General features: G+C 53.4%; 1 protein-coding gene across 6 annotated transcripts in view; it reads right to left on the bottom strand.

The window, feature by feature from the left end:
* Nucleotides 1–15,192, bottom strand: part of NUP210 (nucleoporin 210) — a 108,691-nt gene that overhangs the window by 55,125 nt on the left and 38,374 nt on the right. For all 6 annotated transcript variants that reach the window (XR_013554107.2, XM_078442713.2, XM_078442715.2 and 3 more), the window contains exons 9-14: nucleotides 14,753–14,859; nucleotides 13,620–13,760; nucleotides 12,600–12,737; nucleotides 11,447–11,602; nucleotides 9,736–9,934; nucleotides 4,754–4,899 (exon numbers count right to left, since the gene is read on the bottom strand). Coding sequence is in view for 5 of the 6 variants with exons in the window: in XM_078442713.2 (XP_078298839.2) it covers nucleotides 4,754–4,899; nucleotides 9,736–9,934; nucleotides 11,447–11,602; nucleotides 12,600–12,737; nucleotides 13,620–13,760; nucleotides 14,753–14,859 (887 nt within the window). In the remaining variant the exon portion in view is untranslated. The remainder of the gene's footprint in view (nucleotides 1–4,753; nucleotides 4,900–9,735; nucleotides 9,935–11,446; nucleotides 11,603–12,599; nucleotides 12,738–13,619; nucleotides 13,761–14,752; nucleotides 14,860–15,192) is intronic.

Here is a 15,192-nt window from a genome sequence, read left to right as displayed (position 1 = left end):
AGTGCAGAGCCTGCTTGGGATTCTCTCTTTCCCTCTCTGTCTCAAAATAAGTAAATAAATTTTTTAAAAAAGAGATTCAAGGGAATGTGAATGAAAGCCCCAAATACATGTCCAGCAACACGGGCTCAATAAAGGACCTGAGCTAGGGCACCTGGGTGGCTCAGTCGTTTGAGTGTCAGACTTCACCTCAGGTTGTGCTCTCTCGGTTCATGAGTTTGAGCCCTGCATCCGGCTCTGCACTGACAGCTCAGAGCCTGCTTCGGATCCTCTGTCCGGTCTCTGCCCCTCTCCCACTCGCATCCTGTCAAACATAAGTGAACATTAAAAAAAAAAAAATGGCCCGTGCTATTATCAACTATCCTTATCATCCCCATTTTACAGATGGAAAACATGAATCCCAGCAAAGTGAAGCAACGTGTCCAAGTGTATCCAGTCTGTTCCGATTGCAGATCCCCTGTTCTTCCCCGTGTGTCAATGCTACAACCAGCAAAACTTCACTGCGGGCAAAACAGGTCACTGTAAACCCTGCCAAAGGATTTTTTTTTCCACCACCAGCCCAAAGGGAAAGACTGTGTAAAGGCACCACACGTCCTATAATTAACAGCTGCCAAACTATGAATTACCACCTTCGCGTGTAATTCTCCTCCCATTCAGGCATAAACGGGCCAGAGAATTCTGTGCCAGGGAGAAAGGTTAATAATCACCACTGCTAACGAAGGACGCTCATAAATCATAAGGGCTCCTCAGTGGATGTCAGAGCACAGATACTTGAAGGGGCAAACCAGAGAGGAGAGGGTCTGCGCACGTCAGACCAGACGTCTACTCTGGGCCTCGGTCTCCTGATTTGCAGAACCAAGAGGGTGAGTCTAAACATCCAGAGGCCCTTAGCGCAGACGGTTTACATTTCTAGCAGATGGAATGCACGCACCCCTTCACAGGATACTCACGCTTGGTCTAGGACCAAAAGACAGCAGGAGAGGGGTGGGGTGGTTGGAAGTGAAGGCCCCACTTCCCCTGGCTATCCCAGCGGCTCTGGGGTCATCGTGTTCAGCCGTACTGAACAGCTCCATTGTGGGAACGGGGAGCCAGGGGGGGTCCTCACACCCGGGCACTGGGGGCTCCCAGAGAGTAACCTGCATGGGGGTCAAGGGTCTCCAGATCCCTGCAGCAGACAAAAGCTGAAGAGTACCTGGGGTGCGGACCGCGGAGGGAATTAGGTAGCCAGCAAGAACAAGGCCTCCATAGTCCAAACAGATGGAGGAAGGTACATGTAAGTCGGGGGTGGGGGCCAGAGCTGAGTGGTGCCCATCTTATGTGTGGACCTGATTTTGTCCTCCTCTGACCTTCACCAGCTGCCCACTGCTGGGTGAGAACAGAATAAATATCTAGCCCCTAGCCCAGCATTCAAAACCCTCCTTGATCTGACCCAGGGAGACTTCCCAGCCTCTTATCTCACCCGAGATATACTATTTCTAGTGCCCTCAGCAGCCAAGCTTCCTGCCTCCATGCCCTCCTTCTCCTTCTGTGTTCGCTGGTGACCTGTCCCCCTCGGGACTCTTCCTTATCTCTGTCATGCTCATTGCAGTTGTCTGAGCAGCTGCCTCCCCCACAGACCAGTGGCCACCCAGGGCACAGTATGGGACTTCACCTGGGATCTCTGTCTCCCCAGCCTGGACTGTACCAACAAAGTGCCCAGGGACAATCTGCAGGGTAAATTGACGGATGGACAAGCAAACAGTCACTGATAGTTGCTTTCCTAGTTTCTATGCTCCCCTCTTCCTTAAAGAAAAGAACCCTCATTTTGTCAGGGTAGAAAAGTATCTAGCTAAAATATTTCCTGGTCTCTGTTGAAGCTAGGTATGGCCAATGGATTTAGTTCTGGCCAGTGAGATGCAGGTAGAAACTGTTCTTTTAAACTCCTGACGAGGCTACTACAAGAAGCTAACTTAGCTGAAAGGAAAGCTCTTTCCTCTTTTAGCTATGTGGGATACAGATGTGATAGCTGGAGCTCCAGCAGCTATCTTAGACTGCGAGGCAAACGTGAGGATGAAAGCCACATACTAGAATGAGGAAAGACAGAAACCTAGGTCCCTGATACCATGGAACTGCCACACTAGCCCCAGGCAAGACCTCTCACATGAAAGAGAAATAAACTCTCTTTTGGCTAAGACACTGTTTTAGATTTTGTTACATGTAAATAAACCTGATCTTAACTGTTATCAAGACAGAAGAAAGATAAAAAAAGAAAGTCATATCTTTCTCCTACAGCTTGTCTAGTCAGGAAGCCTTGACTGGGGACACGTCTACATTATCTTCACCCTTAATCCCACCTCAGGACAGTGAGCTCATTCGGTGCCCTCTGATGCTACAGCCACACACCCCAGATAATTGGGATGTCTGGTCATGAAGCAAGCACCCAGGAAGAGCCCTGAAGAATCTCTCCTCAGGGTCCTAGGGAAACCGCACCTCATGGAAGGCTCCGGCAGGGGTTCCTCAAGAGTGACTGACGCCATCCATCTTAGGGAGGTCGATCCTCTTGAAACCTGTTCTCTGAGCCCTCAGTGCTTCCTGATCAGTGAGGGGACCCTGACTTCCTAATTTTACATTGCCACCCTCCCTTCTACTACCCTCCCTATCACCCTCTCCTTCCTTACTTTTTCCATGGTATGCATTGGCTTATTACTGTCTCCACCGCTGTCTCTGCTAGAATGCCAGTTCCTGAGGGCAGGGATTTCTGTGTGTTTTTTGCTCTGTTGTATTCCTAAGGTGTAGAGCCGGGACTGGTGTAGTAGGTATTCATATAAATTTTGGTGGGGGGGGGGGGGGGTGGTCAGGAGACCTGGCTCCAGTCCTGGCTGGTAAGCCTGGACACATTTGCCCACTCATTCATTCTAAACAAAACAACCCTTCTCAGATAATACCCACTTCTGGGTATTTAACCGCAGGAAAGGAAAACACTAACTCAAAAAGATATTTGCACTCCCGTGTTCATTATAGCATTATTTACAATAGCCAAGATATGGAAATAACTTAAGTGTTCATTGATGGATGAATAAAGATGACACACATACACAGAGAGGAATATTATTTAACCATAAAAAAGAAGGAAATCTACTATTTGCAACACCGTGGATGGACCTTGAGGGCATTATGCTAAGTGAATTAAGTCAGACAGAGTAAGACAAGCACTGTATGATCTCACTGATGTGTGTAATCTAAAAAAAAAAAAAAAAAGAAAAGTCATAGATACAGAGAACAGATTGGTGGTTGCTGCGGAGGGGTGTGGGGCAAGAAATGGGTGAAGGGAGTCAAAAGGTAGAAACTTCCAGTTATAAAATAAATAACTCACGGCGATGTAATGCACAGCATGAAGCCTGCAGTTAACAATACCGTATTGTATATTTGAAAGTTGCTAAGAGTAGATCTCAAAAGTTGTCACCACAAGAAAAAGATGTGTACCTTTGGTGCTGGATATTAACCAGACTTACTGTGGCGATCATTTCACAATATACACAAATATTGAATCATTATGTCATACACCTGAAACTAATATAATGTTATATGTCAATTATACCTCAATTGAAAAAAAAAAAAAGGAAAAAAAAAAACCTGTTGGTGGTTATCTGCTCTGTATCAAACACCATGCTCCAGGCTAGGGTTTCAGAGGTGAAAGGCTCTAATCTCACAGACCCTGCTTCTAATGGGTGAGAGAAACATGGGGGAAGAAGACATGTTGCCGAAAACCAAGGGGACCAGAACTGTCCTGCAGGCTGGAGCTGGGGGTCAGGGAAATGTAAGCCCTGACTGTCCCAGCCCGGGAGGCCCCTGGGAGGCGCCCCGGGACAACCCTTTTGCCCCCTGAAGGGGGAGCTGACACACCCTCTCTGGACCTCCTGTGTGAGAGGCAGGCTTTGCATTAGGTCCACTTCCTGCGGCGGGGCCTGCGTGAAGCCTTCCCATCCACCCTTGGAGGAAGGTCTGGTTCTCTTTCATCTGTATTTTAAACTAACCCTTACGGAGCACTCACTACCTCCCAGGCACTGTTCTAAGCCTCTCTCATTCACTAGCCCCACTAATCCACACCATAACCCTATGATTTAGGTGCTGTATTAGCCCCATTTTACAGGCAGGGAAACAGAGGCCCAGAAAATTAAACTAGTCAATGCCACCGAGTTGGTGTCAGACCTGGATTCAAACTCGGCAGTCAGTGTCAAAGCCGAGGCAGTGAGTTCTGAGCTCTGAAGGCCTCTCGCCACAGAGAGATGAAGGGGGACTCACACACCAGCTGGGTACCTGATGTCAGGCGGGCACCAGAATCCTCTGCAGACAGCATTTCACCCCCACAGATGTCAACGATCACCTTCCGCCATCAGGGAGGCCCTGCTCTTTCTACACACTTCCTGATTTCAGCTTGATGACGAGAGGGAGCGGTAGCTATTCCAAAAGCTATTCTGACCAATCAGGGTTTAAAAAAAATTTTTTTTTATGTTCCATTGTATACTTCAGAGAGAAAGAAACAGAGTGTGAGCAGGGGAGGGGCAGAGAGAGACAGAATCGGAAGCAGGCTCCAGGCTCCGAGCTGTCAGCACAGAGCCCGACACGGGACTCAAACTCACGAACAGTGAGATCATGACCTGAGCCGGAGTCAGACGCTCAACCGACTGAGCCACCCAGGCGCCCCACCAATCGGGTTTTAATACAAATTTTCCAGAGCAACTGAATTATTCGCATCAAGGGGAAGAGGTGGGCTCACCTTGAGGGGCAGGTAGGCAGCGATGGTGATCCGGGCACTCAGGTGGATGTGGCCATGTTTGTAGCTCACGAGGAGTGTGGTGTAGCCCTGGGCCTCCGCTCTCACCTTGACCCCGCTGCAGTGCTCAGACCCTGGCTGCAGCCTCCCTGTAAGAAGAGAACCAAACGGTCCCTGTGAACTTGCCTTTGCCAAGAAAAACATGACAGGCTGACAGCCCCTCCTTCATCCTGGGCTTGATACACAATCTAACTTTTTTAACTAAAAAATCTGAACTGGGGCGCCTGGGTGGCTCAGTCGGTTAAGCGTCTGACTTCGGCTCAGGTCATGATCTCACGATTCGTGGGTTTGAGCCCCGCATCGGGCTCTGTGCTGACAGCTCAGAGCCTGGAGCCTGCTTTGGATCCTGTGTCTCCCTCTCTCTCTCTGTCCCTCCCCCACTCGCGCTCTGTCTCTCTGTCTCAAAAATAATAAACATTAAAAAAAATTTTTTTAAAAATCTGAAGTATAATTCCCATACCAAAATACACTTATCATGAGCATACCATTCATAATGATTTTTTCCCCCACCAACTGAACACACCCTGTATCTAGAGAAACACTATGACCTGTATCCCTGAATCTCCCATAGATCTTTCTGGTCACTAGCCCTCCCCAGAGGAAAACCACTGCCACCTGACTTCTAACAGCTTAATTTTGCTGACTTCTATATTTTACATGAAGGGAGTCACTGAGCATAAAGTCCTGTGCGTCTATCCTCTTAAGCTCAACACTGGTGGTGAGAGCTCTCCTTACACTTTGCACAATGTACATCTTTTATCCGCATTTGTAAATATGACTTCACTGTATGAATATGTAGCGACCGATTTCCCCATGCTACTGCAAACATCTGGGTTGTTTGCAGAGTGGGGCTTTGAAGCAGGGTGCTGCTGTGAACACGTATGCGTGTTTTCTGGGGTGGACGCATTTCGGCATTTCTGCTGGGCGTATCCCTAAGAGTCCGGTATCTTCACCCCTAGTCCTTATTCCCCAGGAGCACGGGTATGTTTGTATGTCACCATCACTGCCAAATATGTTCCCTAAAATGGTTACATCAAGCTATACTGTTCTTAGTTGCTGCACAGCATCCCTGCCAATACTTGGTATTTTCCACAATTTTTAAAAAAGGCATTCTAGTGGGAGTGTAACGGTATTTTATTGTTTTGTTTCCAAACATTTAGAAAAAAAATCTGTGAAACCCCACATACCCATCCCCTAGATTCTACAATGAATATTTCGCTGTATTTCTCCTACCGCATATCCATCCATCCCCCTACCCATCTACCCACTGATCTTATTTTTTTTATGCATTTAAAAGTAAGTTGCAGGCATCAGTACACTTCATTCCAAATGCTTTAGCATACATATAGTTATCCACAGTCCAATATTTCTTCATGGTTCTCTTTCCCGAAGGTCAAATTTACACATAGTGAAATAGTACAGATCTTAAGTGGACCATGCCATGAGTTCTGACAGACGCGTCTACCTGTGAAGCCCTAACCTCTACCAAGATGCGGGACACGACCTATCCCCATGGTTCCCTCCTGCTCCTTCTCAGGCAATCCCTGCTCACCCCTTTCCCTGGAAGCAAGCACTATGGCATTCGTTTTACATCATGGTTTAAGGGTTTTGGGGTTTTATTAAATAATAATTTTATTGAACTATAACTCACATGTCACAGAATCACCCATTTATTTTTTTTTTAGCTTTTTTTTTTAATGTTTGTTTATTTTTGAGAGAGAGAGAGAGAGAGCATGAGCAGGAGTGGGGCAGAGAGAGAGAGGGAGACACAGAATCCGCAGCAGGCTCCAGGCTCCGAGCTGTCAGCACAGAGCCCGGTGCGGGGCTCGAACTGATGAACCACGAGATCATGACCCAGGCCGAAGTCTGACGCTTAACCGACTGAGCTACCCAGGCCCCCCAGAATCACCCATTTCGAGTGCACACACAATTCAGTGGTTTTTTAACACATTCACAGAGTTGGGCAACTACCACCACTAATTCTAGAACATCTCATCTCCCAAAACGAAACCTGCACCCATGGCCAGTGGCGCCCTCCCCTCTCCAGTCCCCGGCAGCCACTGCTGTACTTTCCGTCTCTCTCTCCATGGAGATCGGTGTGCCCCCCACTGCACGCCAATGAAGCGCATTCTTTGGGTCTGGCGGCTGTCACGCAGCATGTTTTTGAAATTCATCTATGCTGTCCCATGATCAGTAAGCCGGTTCCTTTTTATTGCGGAATACTGTGCTGCGAGGGTGTCCCACAGTCAGTCTGCTCATCCATTCACCAGCTGAGGAGCACTGGCGATGTTTCCAGGTTGGGACAGAGCACGCTGTTGTGTCAGTGGCCACCACTGTGGCCAGGGCAGAAGTCCCCGCACCGCCAGGAAGGGTGGGCTATAGAGTCCACGGGCAGAGCCCACGAGCCCCGGAAAACTGCAGCTCTGCCCAGTGGGCCTGTGTCCACAATCACACACAGCAAATAGAGCAATGCTAGGTCTGAGTGTGGACCCTGCTGGCTTCCGGTCGGGTTCAGAGAGGCTGGGCGAATGCTCTCCTGGACTCGGACCTGAATGTGAGACAGGACGCCGGGTCCTCTGCAGAGCTGGGAAGTGGGTGCTGGGGAGTGGGGGCGGGGCGGTCTGAGCATGATGCCCTCTGCCCCCTGCCCCAGCCTGCCTGGTGTAGAGACTCAGCACTCCCCGAGTGCCAGGCTCTCCCGTCCCACGACCTCCGCCCTGACCTGGGGCCGAACCTGGAACGTGTCACTCCCTCTTCGGTCTCTGGCTCCTGACCTACTCTTCCTGCTTCTCAGAACACTCTTCTCCCAATTTTCCCCCTCCCATCCTTCAGGTTCAGCTCTCACTTCATTTAAGCAGCCTTCCCAGACATCCCCAAACTGGCTCAGGCACCCAACTTCTGCCGAGGAATATGTTCAGGTTTTCCTGCCGAGTGCACGCCCAGGGGTGGGACAGAACTCACGGTCCCTGTGCTCGCCCACCGGCCCACTCCGTCCCAGGCACCGTAAATGCCTGTGGAGCCACCTGTCTTGGTTCTTAGTGGGCCATGAAGGAGACACCACACGTCTCGTGTTCACCAGGAACCCCCAGAGCACAGCACTTACTAGGTGCTCAGCGAACAGGCTGCTGAAAACCAGCCGAGGCTGGGAGCAGAGCAAGGGCCAGGGCAGAGCAGGAGCCCAGGTGTCGCAGCACCCCGCCAAGCCCAGAGCCCTGGGGCTCCATCAAAGGCTTGCAATGGTGCCCACGGCCAAACAGCTTCCAAGGGGGCTTCAGCGATGAGGACAAGGAGGAAATGGGACCCCAGCTGCCAACTCCAGCAGGAAGAAAGTGGAGCCCCAAACTCACCGAGAGGGGGTCTTGGGGCCTGGGGCTGCAGCCACTGAGGGACCCATCACGTGTCCTCTCAACCAGGCAATCTCACCTGAGACAGACAGACAGAGAAGGAAGCCTAGCGTGGGGATACATCTGCCCCAAGCACCTGTCCCATGAGCCTCCTGGGCCCCAGACAGATGTCACTCAACCCGCTGGCCCCACCTGGTCACTGGCCCCACAGATCCTCTGGACGCCTGCATCTCTGTGGCCAGGCTAGGCTCCAGGTTAGAAGGTATGTATTTCTCATATAGCCTGGACCCTATAAGCGAGGCTTCACCAAGCCACATGTGTACTCTACACCAAGGGACATTCCAGGAGCTTTCTGAGGGAAATTTTGACACCACGGGTGTTGGTCTCGGCTGCTACCTTCAGAACCAATCTCCTTGAAACATGCTTCTTGCGCTGGGCTGAGGGACATTCGTTCATAACCCTCACAGCTAGTGAGGAGCGGGTATCCCTATTTTACCCATAAGGATTGTAGGTTCAGAGAGGCTGGGCAACTTGTCCACCATCACACAGCCAATGTGAGAAAGAAGTGACGCTCAGACCCATAGCTGTGAATCCCAAACCTTGTCCCCCATTCCCAGGACCTCCTGGGTGCCAAGCCGGTGCCTGGGCCGCGGCCTGCAGGCTCCCCTCCCGGACACACGTCAGGGGCAGCACAGGGGGGCAGCTCCTCTCCTGCCTCAGCGGGCCTCTCTCTCCCTCATGCAGAGGTCTTTACCCCGGGCGGCTGACCACCGAGGCCCTGCCCACCTGTTACTTCCAACCCCTCCCCAAACCTTCCTCCCTCACTGGATTGTCAGTCCTTGGCTTTCTTCATCCACAGGAATCCCCTCACTGCCCCGTCTCCACCTCTCAGGGGATGATGGCTCCACGGTCAGTGTCAGACACACCCAGGTCTGTATCCCACCCTCACCTGTGCCCTTGTGTGACCCTGAGCAGCTAGCTAGTGAAGAGCAGTTCCCTGTCTCTTCATCTGACACGTGGGCCAACCATAGCCCGCCCTCCCACGAAGTCTGATGAGTCACACACACATACTGAGTGCTTACTCTGCACCTGGTGGGGTTGACGTTCTTTAAACTGACTGCCACCGCCACCATTACCACCGACATCACAACCGAAGCCCCGCGGGGCAAGCCAAAGAGGAAAGGTCAATGTGCGTTGAGGGGTGGACACGCTTCATGCCACCAAGGTGTCAGGATTCTGTCACCAGCCAAAATCCCTACCGACAGGTATCCCGAGTACCTACTGCAAATCCAGGCACTGCAATGGGCACGAGGACATGTGATTCTATTTAAGATGACACCCATTTTAGAGATGTGGCAACTGAGGGCTCCCAAAGCCCAATGACAGGGTGGGTCGCACGATGGGCAGGAGCCGGACCAGACCACTGCTGATGGTGGACAAGGGGACACATGTCATTCCTCGTGCTATGACCCGCCCCCCCCCCCGCCCCGATGTCTCAAGCCCTCCAGGGGGCAATCGGGGGCAGCCCCTGTTGAGAACTTAGGCATTCTGTCTGGTGCCCCCTCATCAGTGCTGGCTCACCTGGGAGTGGCTGGAACACGCCCTGGTTCTCCACCTCGATCGCCAAGTCGAAATGGGAGCAGTCGCTCAGGGTGACCACCTCGTCGGCCCCACCAGGAATGAGACCGTTGATCCTCAGCGGCAGCTCCAAGGTCTGGCCCACGCGTGCCTCCACCTGGCACGGTGCGAACTCCATGCTGCTGGGCTCGATCACATACACCTGTGGGACAGTGGCGTGGACTGAGGTCATCGGGTTCCGCGGGAAAGGAAGGGCATGTGCTAGTGTTTCCTAAGAGCTGCCGTGCACTGGGCACTGAGGACACGTCAGTGAGGAGACTGAGCTGGGAGGACAGGTGTGTGCAGTGAACTGGGGGACAGAGCTGTCAGGGAAGGCCGCTCTGATAAGGTGACCCAGGAGCTCAGACCTGAGAGCCATGTCAGACGCAGCCAGACAGAAGTGTAGGGGGAAAACATTCCAGGAAGCAGAGACAGTCGGTGCAAAGGTCCTGAGCCACGTACCAGCTCAGCTTGCTGGAGGAATATAAAGAAGGCCACAATACAGGGTGAGAGAGGCATCATCACCCACAGATGACACTTCTATAAAACAAAACTTGTCACACTCCAGGTTCTGTTCTAAAAACACTGCTAATTCATTCAGTGCTCTCAGGCCCTGTGTTAAGATTTTATTAGCCACCTCTACTTGAGAAAACCTGGACGGTGGGTCTGGGCCGGGCAGCCTGGCCTCTGGGGCCATTACACAGTCTCTCGAGGAACCATCCCCAGGCTGCTGAGCAACTGGATGAAAGGTAGCACGTGTACTGAGATTAAAGAAACTCAGGGGGAGGAGGACAGTGGTCACAGTTCATCCATAATTTGACAATCATGCTGTAGCTAAAGGGTCTCGGTTACGACCCTTTTTACGTGAGAATGAGATCGATCCTTAGACAGGGGTGTGTGTGTGTGTGTGTGTGTGTGTGTGTGTGTGTGTGTGTGTGTATCTATGTGGATCCAGATATAATAAAGACCAGGACAACCTGTCCATCCACGTCCCAAATAATATACGAGCAGGTTGAGACTGGACACGCTGTGTAAGGAGCTTTGACTTCTGCCTAAGTGAAGTCATAGAGGTAGGTGGAGGTCGGGGTCAGGGTCAGGAAGTCAGGAGGCCAAGGTGGGTGGCAGTGACTCACACCCACCACCCACGGCCTTCGCCACGTGAGCTGGTCCTGCACCACCTGGGGTCAACAGCCAGGTGCAGGGCTCCAGTACAGAGAAGGAAATGAGTCAGAGCCAGGTCTCACGGAGTCTGGGACCTCCCTTTGACCATGAATTTGCCAACGCTCAGCAGCACTTCTGACTTGGAGGTTTCATTCCTTTCAGGTCTGAGGACTTTTCTAGAATGGCCCCTTGGTTACCTCATGTCTTCTGTGTTCCCTGGTCCCCCTTCCAGAAACTCTCACTATGCTGACCCTGCCCCTTCTGGTCTCATCCCCTGCCTGGTGGGGGACGTCACACCCATCCCCCTGCTGTGACCTGAGCTCCTCAAGGGCAGGGCTGGGGCCTGACCCCCATCCCCCTGCCGGCCACCAAAACCCAGTCCAAGACTGAGGGCCGAAGTGCTTCTGAATAAGCCTGAAGGCTGGATGTGAGGAGGCGGGCTGGAGACCTCCGTCCTGCGCCTCTCCCCACCCCCAACCCCGCCCCCAAGCTGTCCGGGGCCCCGAGGTCTCACCTTCATCTCCCCAAAGTGGAGCGGGTTCTGCACGTCATGCGCCTGGATCACACTGAGTCCAGTGTTACTGCCTGTGGTCATGACGCCCTTGACGGTGACCATGGCCACCATGTGGCTTGACGAAGACCAGCTGAAGTTCCCACTCCCGCCGTGGGCCTGGGGAGGAAAACCAGTGCATCAGCCCGCCTGCCTGCCCGCGCTCTCTCTCTCTCCCTCTGTCCGTCTCTTCCTGCCGCACACTCACGCTCGCTCTCTGACTCTCACGGTCAGCGGCCTCTCACCACCTGCAGCACCAGCTGACCCCCGGCTGGAGGCCGCCTCCCCACCTCGCTCTCTCTACCGGGTCTCATTTCCGGTCCTCATGCTGTGGGGGCCTTGTGGCCGACACACACACACGCACACGCCCGTGACACTGGCCCCAGACCTGGCGGCACCCGCAGACCCGAGTGGGAGGACCCTGGGCCACACGGCAAGGTCCAGGAAGCTGCTTCCCTGACCAGGCACAGGCTCCCTCCCGGCACACACCCCTCCTGCTGCTAGCCGTCTCCCCCGAAGTACAGGCAGTCCAGTGGCTCCCCACATCGGAGGCCAGCACCCCAAGCTCTGGACGGGGACACACCTGAGTGAACAGGCAGCAGGTGCCGGTGACAGTCGTCACGGCCAGGGAGACAGCAGGGACAGTGCTGGCCACCGGGGCTCGAGCCCCCATGGGAGTCGGTCAGTGCCCGCTGACTGAGGCCAGGTGGGCGCGTGCATATCAAAGACCGAGAACACTTGATAGGTGACAGAGATGTTCTCGCCTTGAATTTCAAATTCTTCTCCAAGGGTATTTACACTGCTTTTGGAAAACAACCTTTTTTTATCATTATTATTTTATTTTTTAACAAAAACTAATGCTGAAGTTGAATGTGCCCTCGAGGCTTTCTTTATTATGCTTCCTTGTCTGTTGATCTGCGTTTGTTTTTTTTTTTCTGATTGCCAAAATATGACGCTGTGACGGACACCCCAGAAAGTAGAAAAAGCATAAAAACTCCCCGATTTTAAATTCTCTCCAACCACTAGAAGGTAACAGTAAAAGACACAGAATAGACAAAAAGCCCTAATCCTATGGAAACCCCCAAAGGAGCGAACCCAGATGTGGGGTGTCAGTTACCTTTATTGTGTACTGATAGGCGCCTGTCTTTGGTTGCCACGGAAACGTCAAGATGCTCGGATAGAGGGTGATGGGGACGTGAATTTCTACCTCCTGCTGGTTCCACACAGGTACCCGCAACGTGTGGACCCCTCCATCCTACAAGGGGGTGAGGGAGCTGCACGTCACCATGACAACCAGGTCATCAGAAGTTTTTGCACCCAAGCAGACCCCCACCCCTCCCCGGAGATCAGGTCACAAGGAGATTTTGTGATTGTCGGGGAGCAGGAAGGATGATGCCGGATACCCTCCACCCTCCTCTGTCTCCATGGAGACAGCTTTCCACGGCTCTGTAACAGCCACTCAAGTAAATGCTGCCTGACTTCATCTTCACGGCACCCCAGGTGGGACGATGTGGTTATCCCACTTTACAGGCAGGAAAACTGAGACATGGGGCACGAAAGCAACTTGCCCAAAACCCCCAGAGCTGAAGTGAGACTGGTAGGAATCGCTGTCTAACCCCCAGGCCGTTCTCTCTGCTGCCTCTAGCTGCCTCCTCCAGGTCCGGGGCAGGTTTGTGCAGGGTAGGAAGAGATCACCCGTCACCCATGCCAATTTCCCAATCAGTAAAAACCTGCTCACACCTAAAACTGACCGGCCTTTTAAATGAAAGGACTTGGAAGGACCCAAGCAGCCAAACGGCCAAAGGGATGCTCCTGGCTCCTGGCTGTACCACAGCTAGACACACGGGCCCAGTGTGGTTTCCCCAACAGGGTTTCTGCCCCAATCCCAGAAGGGCAGACTCACCTTCACAGGGGCTGGCAAAGGGCAGGGGAAGAGGGGCACCCAGTATGGGGACGGGGGACAGGGAAAGCCCCAAGCCCCACCACCAGACAGCCCTCGAGAGCCCAGACGGAGGCGACCCTCACGGTACCCATGAGAGCAGCACACCAGGCTGATCCGGGGGTCCCCGGCCTCCCAGGGCTCATGTCCGGCCTGGGAGGGCACGGGGGGTGAACACAGAGGGAGGTGCCAACTCACTTGGTCCACCACGGAGGTGAGGGCTGCCTCGATAGCCGTCTGGCCCTTCTTTGTCGCCCTGACATGATGGTACGAGCCATTCTGGGAAGAAGCGAGCACCTCAAAGAACTCAGGAGGTAACACGGTGTCGATGCGGAGATTCTGGAAGGGGGGCAGGATGGGTGAGAGAGGCGCTTCTGGGACGAGTCCGGAAGTCAGAATGCAGGAAAGGAGCGAGGTCAGGCCACGGGGCCGCCTGAGGCCCAGGGGCCTCAAAACCAGCAGAGGAGCTGGGCGAGGCCCCAGAACTGAGCTCTGACCACTCTGGCCTTGGAGCCCTCCCAGGCCACCCTCCCCGCAGGGCCCGGGACCCAGCGCTCCTGCTGTGATCACCCCGTGGTGCTCAAGCCCATGTCAGTCTTCTCAGACCCTGAGGTCCCAGCAAAGAAACCACTAAACACCAAACCACAAAAAAGGTCGTGAATATCCACGAGAGCCTGACCCCCCTCACCCCCAAAAAAGGGTGATCGTCAGGGTCCTTGTTCAATAACACAAAGAAAGCAATAACCTGCAAAGCTGCCTAAGGGGGAACCTTGCCTCCTTCTCAAACCTCAGAAGCTGCCAGGAAGGTCCCAGATGGTCCAACTGAGGATCCTGGAAACCTCTCCTGAAGGAACAAAATGTGCCGAGACTCCTCTCCCCCCACCTACATCTGCCGTTCCTTTCTAGAGCCAGAAAGCTAAGGGATGTTGGCCTTGGTCACCTGGGACTTCCAGACAGAGTTATAGGTATTCCTGGCCCTGCAGGAAAAGATGCATCCTCAGCAGAGTGAGGTAAAGTCTCAGGCTAATGACAAGGGAGCAGGAAGGCAGCTGGCAGACAACGCTTGCTTCCCGTCACCGCCTCCTTGGACTGTGCTGCCTGTGGCTTCCTCTCCCCGCTCCAGCCCTACAGGGAGAGGGCCAGGGGTGCAGACTCCCAGGCTCACAATGTCCTGAGAGGCCCCCGGGATCCCACGGTGCTGTCTCCCATGGACCCAGCAGCACCACCAGGAATCACCGGACTCAGCTTGCCCGTGTGGGGGCCCTGCTGCTTCGGGCGCTGCTCTGGGAGACGCGTCCCACACCCCACCGGGCCCCGAGGCAGGCACTCACGTCGGACAGGTAGACCTTGTTGCCGGACTTGTCAAGCACTTCAATGGTAATTTCATACAGGCGGCCCGTCTCCAGCACCCACCTGTCACCAGGCTGGACGGCGAACCCTACAAAGCAGGCAAGCAACAAAGCCTGACCACCCGGACCACAGGGGCGTGCAGCTGAGGAAGGGGATGGTACCAGGCACCATCAGCCCCAGGGCCCCGCAGCCGCTCACAACCTGCTCCCCTCCGAGGAGAAAGAACAGCTGCTGATCATGGTGAGATCTGACGCCCACCACCAACCTGAGCCCTCAGAACCTGAGGTGATCTCTCAGATGCCCAGGACCAACCTGAGCACATCCCTCACTGGCTGCTCAAGGGCTCACTCACACTTGATCGGACGGTCCACGGATGCTCTACACTGAATCCACAGTAGGTCTACACTGTGAATCTGAGTAG

Source organism: Panthera onca, chromosome A2 (assembly GCF_046562875.1).
Source record: "Panthera onca isolate mPanOnc1 chromosome A2, mPanOnc1 haplotype 2, whole genome shotgun sequence".
In the NCBI taxonomy this organism is placed as follows: domain Eukaryota; kingdom Metazoa; phylum Chordata; class Mammalia; order Carnivora; family Felidae; genus Panthera; species Panthera onca.
The sequence above is the reverse complement of the archived record's forward strand: the minus strand, read 5'-3'. Positions and strand labels throughout refer to the sequence as shown.